The sequence below is a fragment of the Plutella xylostella genome, chromosome 22 (genome assembly GCF_932276165.1).
Source record: "Plutella xylostella chromosome 22, ilPluXylo3.1, whole genome shotgun sequence".
Lineage (NCBI taxonomy): Eukaryota > Metazoa > Arthropoda > Insecta > Lepidoptera > Plutellidae > Plutella > Plutella xylostella.
In genome coordinates, this window is record NC_064002.1 from 4,697,268 (window position 1) to 4,706,485 (window position 9,218).

The following is a 9,218-nucleotide window of genomic DNA, read 5'->3' on the forward strand; positions in this document are numbered from 1 at the left end:
TTTACTATGAGAGGATGATAAATTTAATCCATCGTTGGCATACGCGTGTCGATATTGTTTGTAAGCAAATCGGCCGGCAACTGAACGGACAGACGGGCTTGGTCGAACGCGCTAATACGATGTTATGCGGCCTTTTGTGTGTGTGAAAATAAAAAAATATTTAATTCTACCTTACGAGGTGTTTTTCATAAACAACGCGGCAGTGGTATGCATAATCTTCTTTTTGTCGGTGATAAAAACTTGAGCTGGTCTTGCGTTTCGTAAAATGACTAGGTCTGTGTCACTTGATATTTTATTTATATGCCAATAAAACGGAATATATTTTTATTAATTCAAAAGAATCTAAATATCTAAATAACATTTAACACAAAACTTATAACTAGAAAAAATTAAATATGCACTACTAACTAAATTATAACTAAATTATTAAACTCAGTAAATATAAATAAAAACGCTCTAAATTATTGAACTAATAACTTAAGAACTAATAACTGTGCTAAAACTGATCTATTGGGGGCGGTCCGGTATATGACTGGTGCATGTGCCTAAAATGCACGCCGCGTTGTCTCTATGGACGGCAAGGGAGAGCCTTTGTAGGAGGAATGCTCCGGACCGGAAGTCGAGCCCCTTGTCCCTCATTCTCCGTCCTATTTCTCTGTTTTAGCATATTAGGTATATATTTATATTTAAAATACAAATAAACATGATTGAAACCTGTTTAGTCAATATCCTTATCCAAATATGAAATATACTACACACACCTCTATTTTTGTAAACAATAAGTGAAATCATCTTCGTAAAAACAAACGTTGGATGTCACATATAAATATTATATCTAGAGGTATGTAGATCCGCAACATCGATTGTTGGGCCAATATTTACATTCTTCTCGTGAAGTTTCAATCTTGCTCACATCAACATGTCGCAGCCGTGCAATTTGATGTCGAATCGTCAGCTTTCGGCTTCGAACCTGCGACGTTTTGGCTCGGAGAACATTGCTAAAAGGAAAAGTGCCTGAATTTGTCATTTTTTAAATTATTTTCAGCCATTTATTGTTTTATTTGTAAACAAAAAAATAATTTAGGAGAGGAATAAAATTAATGTAATTCCTCTTTCTGTTTCTTCTTATCCTTTAGCATGACGTACCACTAGGCATATTACCAAATAAAATATAGTGGGTAAATTTTGTTACCAAGGTAAATTTTGTTCAAATAATTTAAAAAAATGGGGCCATTTGATGTCGGCGTTTTGAAAATGGATCTTTTTCATTGTTCGCAAGTGTATATTTCCATTTCTCCCGTGACCCGTGCGCTACCTTCCGTCTTCAAAGCTAAAGTGACTAAACATGTCTAGCGGTGTCAAGCGCTATTTACATTATTTTCACGTACTTTGCCACTACCGCTGGCCTGAATCGTGTTTCGATAGTCAAATAGGATTCCGCAATATGTCTTCAACGAATACTATTCAAATGTTCAACCCGAAGTTTTAAGGTGACTTTTAGGATCATTGTAACTGTAACATCCTACAAAAAAGTGCTATATCTAGTGTTTTGTTTTAGAAAGAAGAATGGCGAAACCTGACCCGCTTTGCATAAGTTAACAGCCACTCACCAAACCTATTTTAAGTTATTGATAAAAATGTCTATTATCGAGGAAAAATATTTTAAAAAATCTAAACCATGGGGTTCTTGAGATATTAGGGTTCAAAAGTAAATTAATTAAATATATTTTTTTCGTTAATTTTTTATTTATTTTTATTTATTTATTTATTCATCATCACACTACATAGCATTACAGTTATAAAGAAAAACCTTAGCGCTACATAGAGGCACAATAATAATAATACTTATTTAGTTATATAATAATAATTTATCCATCAGACTATTCAGACTCACAAAATTTCAGACATGCCTTTTTTAACTTTGGCCAACCATCCGCAAACACATCAACTTGTGGTGCCGAATCTATTATGGCATTCACCATCGTAGTGGCCCGAATTAGAGGCGATTGTTGCCGCGCCACCGAGCGCGCTGCACCCACCGCCAGCAGCCTGTGAGATCTGGCTCGCAGATACTTGTTAGGGGCAAACAGGCAGCAAACCTCACCAACCATATGAGGACATTCCGTCTCTCCTCGCAGGGTCCTACATGCCATTATCGCTAGGTTTAGATCCCGTCGAACTTCCAACGAGTTGAACCCCAGCATTCCCAGCAAGAAGCTAGTTGGATAGAGGTAAGGATAGTATCCATATTTTTTCTTATATAGAAAGCGAAGGAATGCTTTTTGGACCTTTTCTAGCATGAGGGTATATGTGGACTCGTGAGGAGACCAAACAACAGAGCTGGACTCAACTTTGCTTCGCACCAGAGCACTGTATAGAAGCTGGATGACGCATGTTTGACTAAAATCTTTCGCATTCCTTATAACAAAACCCAGTCTTCTAAAACAGTTGGCTGTAAGAGCTTTAAAGTGGTCATGAAATGTCAGCTTTGTGTCAAATGTAACTCCAAGATCTGTAATGGTGTACACGCGAAGAATAACATCCATACCAAGCCTATAATCCGCCTCGAACGGGTTCTTCGCTCGGGTGTAGGACATAACTGCGCACTTGCTGGTGTTAAAGAGTAGTTTGTTGTCCAGCGACCACTGGTGAACTGCATCAAGGTCCTGTTGCAACAGAGCACAATCAGCCTCCCCACGCACACGCATGGAGAGCTTCAGATCATCGGCGTAGAGTAGGCACGTTGAGTTGTGCAGTTGTGATTCTAAGTCATTTATCATTAGAATGAAGAAAAGTGGTCCCAGAATTGAACCTTGGCTGACGCCGGAGCGAGTATGATAGGGCTCAGAGACATAGCATCCATGGCGCACAAACTGTTGCCGGTCGCGAAGATAGTCCGAGCAGAGTCTGAGAAGTTTAGGAGAGAAACCTATCGCACATAACTTCCCAAGAAGTATATCGTTATCGACTCGGTCGAATGCTTTTTTAAAATCAAGGTAGGCGACATCCACTTGTCCACCTCCCTCCATGTCCCGCGACACGATATCCACCAACGTAAGCAAGTTAGTCTCTACGGATCTCTTTTGACGGAAACCATGCTGGGCGTCAGACAGAAATGGTGCAACCTGCCGATAGATACGCTTGTGCAGTATAGACTCAAATATTTTTGCGGTCGCACAAAGGATAGCGATCGGTCTGTACTGATCCACACTTGACGTGTCATTGGTTTTGGGGATTGGAGAGACTCTGGAGAGTTTCCATCGTTTGGGGTAACTGCCAGTATGTAGAGACAGATTGAAAATATAATAAAGTGGCTCAATGAATGAACTACTGCAAGCTTTTAAAATGTACGGAGGAAGATTATCTGGCCCTATTGCACTACGAGGCTTTAACTGGTGTAATGCTCTTGCAATATCCTCTTTCGATATTTGACCTACATGTATTAAGCTGGCAGTCTTATCTGTGCATGAGCGATTTACAATATCAGCGTCAAGTGAGGGGGTGCTTTCTAAAAATACACTAGCAAAAAAGTCTGCAAATGCGTCTGCAGAGCCTTTGCCAGTGCACTCAATACCCTTATAGGACACAGTAGTCTCAAAACCTCCTTTGGACCTTAGCTCTGACATGTGTTTCCAAAAAGCGCGGGGATTCGACCTTAAATGGTTCTCGATCGAATAGGTATGAGCTGTATACGCTTTGGACAGTTTATGCTTAACATTCTTATGCAGTTCACTGTACGCCGTATATATGGTTGGATTTTTGCTGGCTTTCCATTTCCTGTGGAGGTTTGCTTTGAGGTTCATATCCTTAATTAAATCACCAGAAACCATACAGGATAAGACCGAGATAATGTTTTAGGCCTGTTCTTTCTGGGAACTGACTTATTGAAAATATCATATACAATGCTATAAAAAGACTCAACGGCCAAGTCGGCATTATTATGAACCAGTACCTGTGACCAATCGGCGTTGGATACTCGTAGCAGATCGTACATCAAGGCAAAGTTAGCTTTTTTAAAATTCCAGTCCAAACCTGTATCAACGTTGCTGGGATTCAATAACTGAGCCTGCTGAATTTCTTGCAGTGGTACTGTGATATGAAGCGGTGGGTGGTAGCGGTCGGCGCGCGGCACCAGCCCTCCGCAGTCGGCGGGGCGCACACAGGTTGACTTGAACCTCTCCGGCACCAACACGACATCAAGCTTTCCACCAAAATCATTTAGCACATCATTCATCTCAGACATACCACAAACACTTAAAAAATATGCGTAGTAATTATTAACAGTAATAGAGGCACTATTTAAATTAAGATCTCCAATGAGGACCTTCAAACCTTTAAGGGAATTTATCTTATTTTCTACACAATGAAACCAGTTCATGTAAACTTCATCTTTGGCTCGTGGATCAATGTACACTACACACACATAAACCAAATGTCCATGTAAAATAAAAGAAGCCCATAGATCTTCACCTTTTTCGGTTTCTAGATCGGAACGCCGTCGTAAAGTTATTCCGGGGCGCGCCGCTAGCAGGACTCCGCCACACGCAGTTGGGCGATCGCGCCGCAGTATGCTCCAGCCACCTGCAGTTACTTCAGCGTCATCTATGTCTTGATCGAGAAAACTTTCAGTGATGCAGATTAGGTCATGGTCTAAAACTAATAAGTTTTGTCGTAACCACTTTAGCTTAGTTCTGAGGCCTCTTACATTTTGGTAAATGATATCAATGCAGCGTGTGCTATGTGAGCTGTTTGAAGAGTTATGTTGGAGGCTTGGCAACCGAGGCTTTTCGAAAGGGAACCCAGGGTTTTACCCTCGCATTATCAGGCCAGATGTCCACCGAGAAGCACTTATCATAGTAAATGTCTGGAACTCCGATTTTGTAGGATTTATAATCGCCTTTTGGTTTAAGTTCTTCGACCGTGCAGGTTCCGTTGGGGCATAAACTACGTAAATAGTCCCTGATCTCGTCTAAACCGGATTCCATGTTCCAAAGATGGAGATGCTTTCGGCGCTCTACTGCTCTGAGACGGGTCACGCTGGGTCCAGCTTTGCACTCGAGAGATGCCAAGCGGCGTGGTTTTTTCCCTCTGACTTCAGTCCACTCATCTGAGACCGGGAGCTTACGCTGAACATCCTGGGATAGGTCATCATGGGTTGATGCCGAACCGCTACTACGCCTACTGGGCCTGCTATCCGAGTTATTAGTGGCCGAGCTAGATGTTCTAGCAGCACACTCGAGCGCTGGAACAGGAACAGTGACGATCGCGTTTCGCTTGGCCACTTCGTTGAACAGCCTCTTCGGTTCTATGGGAGCGACAGATGGCGCTTGAGTGTTGTCCGGAGTTGGTATTTTTGAGTCACGCTGCTCTAAAGCCACAATCCTGGCTTCATTTAAGACCACGCTGGATGCATGTTTTTCCAGATTCTCGTTGCATTTATCCAATCGCAGTATTGCCTTAGCCAGCTGGTTGCTCAATTCTACAATCTCCATTCGAAGTTTCTGAATCTCGGTTTTACATTCTATTATCGGGTCCTGACCTACAACTTCGGGATCACTGATCTTCGTACGTTCTACTTTCCGTAAAGTGACATTCATGTTCCTTGGGGTACCAACGGGCGTCTTACTGTTATCACCCCCTCTTTTTCTGGAGCATAAACACTCGGGGCAAATCCATAATTCCTGTTCTTCAGGACTAGGGACACGGGTTGCGAATGGAGTGCATGAGCGATGGTAGAGTTTACGGCAATCCTGGTTACTACAAATCAAACGATCCTCCTCAACTTGAATTTTAGTGCGACATCCGTCACATTTAAAATTATCTTGAATTTGAACCTGTGTCTGCAGTTCATCCAGGGTTTGGTTAGCCGACATTGCTAAATCAAAGTGTAAGGTGTAGCAAATAGGGCAGCGGAGTAGCAGAGTCGCAAGGCGGGCTCCAAATTAAGACCGCCTTCATCAACAAGAAATCGCTCCAAGTTAAGCTGCCTCAATAGTGACTGACCGGTTGTATACGATTATTTCGTCAGGCAGCGGCACTCGCTAGCTGGGTCAGTTGGTACGGCGGCCGACTCAGACGCCGATGATCGCGGGTTCAAATCCTCCAGCCGCAGATGTGTTTTTCAAATATTATTATGTAAGTAATTTGAATATTCTTACTCAAACCCGACGGCGACGGCTCACGACAGCTATCAATTCTTCGGGTGAGTGACTGAGAGGTCCGACACAATCCAATATGGCCGCTGGCACTTATGAGAGAATCCACAAGAGTAAGCAGGAGGTACCGATTATCTTAAAAGTTGACAAATTAAAATAAAAATAATTAGCGTAAACTATCGCAGCTAAAAATAAGTCCGCTCGCTTCAAGTGCAATCGGAGAAAAAAGTTAAATAAGATTTCGCTGAATGGTACACGCACAAATAAGTTTTATAATCTAAATCATGGGATTCCCAATTCATAGCGCATCACAAAATGTATTACATGATTTTATTTATGCAAATAATATTGTAAGGGCAGAACTGAAATTGCAATTAAAAAAAAAGAATTATCTATTAACCTAAAAACTAATCACATGTATTTACAAAAATTATAACTAAACTTAACAAACTAACAGAGGAACAGAATTATTACCAATTATACAAATCAACAATAGAAATTAAAGAAAGACACAAATACCGAACAGCAGATTACACCACGAGCAGAGCTTCCGCACGCCACCGAGTCCAGCCGAGAAAAGAGGCCTGCGCCACCGTTCGCTGCCCTTTTATAGGCGGAACGCCCGGCCCTTGCTCCTACGTAGGGTAGTAGGATCCAACACGGCCATCCTGATCATGCGTCGTCCTCGACAGCATCTGATATGTCCGGCAAGTGCTGCGCGGGTGCCTCGCGGGTCTCGCTGGCAGGACGGGAAGGACCAGCGACTGGCTCTGGGTCCTGGTGAGCGGGGGTGGTGGTGTCCTCGGACAGGTCGCCTTCTGCGAAACGAACAAAACATTATAACCAGTGCTAGCATAGCACACTGGCCTACTCTTCACAACCATTCGTTTCATCTTACAAGGCCCTTTTCAGTCATCAAACACACGTACCAACTAGCTACATAAGTTTATGCAGTACTAGGACTGTATCTTAGTACTTCATAAAGTTCCATTCATCACACATTAACATTACAACTCATGTCATCATCAGCCGTACATCACACAATACACACACATGGATCCATGTTCATACGCTGTCATATGGGGCATTTTATAGCCAAAAGGATCGTCTCGCAGTCCGTCCTCCATATGACCCATCATGTAGGGCAATTACCAAATCGCCAAAAGGATCGTCTCGCAGTCCGTCCTCTACATGTACTTGTACCCGTGAGAGACTTGTCAGGTACCTCGCAGTTTACCTGACGTAGGCGTCTCGCAGTCCGCCTACCGTCTCATCACATGGAGATCTACACGGCTCTCTATAGCAATGCAGACCCCTTAAAGTGCACAAACATATGTACTCACGCTCAAAGAATGCAGCGCAAGTCTCAGGGCACCACTCCCCTTTCCATGGCACCATATACTGAGCAGCAGCTTGCGTCGTCTTCCCATAGGAACTTGCCAACAACTGCAGCTCATACCGCCCACTTGGCAGAGCGCGTGTGACTCTGTACGGGCCGCGCATGCCGTGATCCATCTTCCCAGTAGCCTGCGAAAACTTAATCACAAAGACCAAATCGTTCACATTAAACACCCTTGGAGGGCATCTGTTACGGTTCACATACTGGTCCTGTCGAGATTGGTTTCGTCTCAACAGATCACTCGCTCGGGCTCGGCGTAACTCCCTTTGGGCTTCCCGATTTGGTTGTTCGCCTTCGAATGAAATGTCACGGACTAGTGACCTGATGACAGGGGTCGCTGCGTCTGCACCCACCAATAGGTTTAGTGGCGAGGCCTGGGTCGTCTTCTGCTTGGTCACGTTTATGGTCAGCTGCAGTCTCCACAGCGTCTCAGACCAGGCCGCCCCTTTGTGGTTGGTCTCGATGCGGAGTAGGTTGAGAACTGTGCGGGCATACCTCTCAACTTGCCCATTTGATTGGTGCATCTCTGCCGTTATCAGGTGTATCTCTGACCCTATCTCTTTTACAAAATCTAGAAACCTAGCAGACTGATACATTCTACCTCTATCTGTTACAATGAGTTTTGGTGCACCAAACAATGAAACTGCATTTGTAAACACACGTAAAAGTTCCTCAACATCCTGCCTATAAATTGGGTAAAGCAACGTGTACTTAGTAAATGCATCCACAATAAGTAGTACGAACTTAAAACCATTCGATTCGGGAAGAGGACCCAGTACATCTGAATGCAGCACTGAAAAGGGCTGATCAGGTTTTTCCCATGAAGTTATATTTTGCTGTTGGGACCTAGGTACACGTTTCTTCGAAATACAAATCAAACAGTGCTCAATGTATTTTTTAACAAACTGTCTTAGGCCTGGGAACCAAAAGTGTTTTAATACTAAATCCAGGGTTTTGTCGTAGCCAATGTGATTGTGCTCATCGTGAAACACGCGAAGTAAGCTAAGTCTATGACCGCGAGGAACATAACAAAGGAGTCGCGACTGTTCGCCTACTGGCGAGTACTTGTAATACAGAAGATCATTTTTCTCAACATAGCGATTGGGGTCCAGGCCACCCTCTCTAAGTTTCTCGAGGAGGTCTCGCGTTTCATTATCTGCAGCTTGTGCTATTTGGGCCCAATTGCGATGTTGAGTCACATTCAGTACTTCGCGAACGGGGTTCCTACTCAGGTAATCGGCATGTGACATCATCGTTCCCTTTCGGTATTCCATATCAAGAGTAAAGTCCTGGAGATAGATCCACCAGCGGACCACTCTCGGAAGCAGGTCCTTTTTACGTTCGGTTGATTTGAGAGCATTGCAGTCTGTAATAAGTTTAAATTGAAGCCCAATCAAATAGTGTCGAAAGTTCTGCAATGCTTTCACAACAGCCAACGTCTCTAATTCATATGAGTGATACCTACTCTCTGCGCCTTGAGTGGTCCGGCTGAAGTAGGCTACAACTCTTTTGTTACCGTCCGGGTGGGTTTGCAAGAGAACCGCGCCGTACCCAACGCTACTCGCATCAGTATGCACCTCCGTAGGTAATTTTGGATCAAAGATAGCTAAGACAGGCTCGTTAGTTAAAATTGAAATTATTTCCTGTCGCACTTTCTCCTGTTC

At 43.3% G+C, this 9,218-nt stretch overlaps 1 protein-coding gene across 1 annotated transcript; it reads right to left on the bottom strand.

The window, feature by feature from the left end:
- Positions 1-1,880: 1,880 nt before the first annotated feature.
- On the bottom strand, positions 1,881-4,234 carry LOC125490285. Its single transcript, XM_048629097.1, has 2 exons — positions 3,953-4,234; positions 1,881-3,125 (listed from the first exon to the last, which is right to left on the bottom strand). Exons 1-2 carry the CDS (start codon positions 4,232-4,234, stop codon positions 1,881-1,883), a joined length of 1,527 nt encoding a protein of 508 aa, XP_048485054.1.
- Between the last annotated feature and the right edge of the window lie 4,984 nt (positions 4,235-9,218).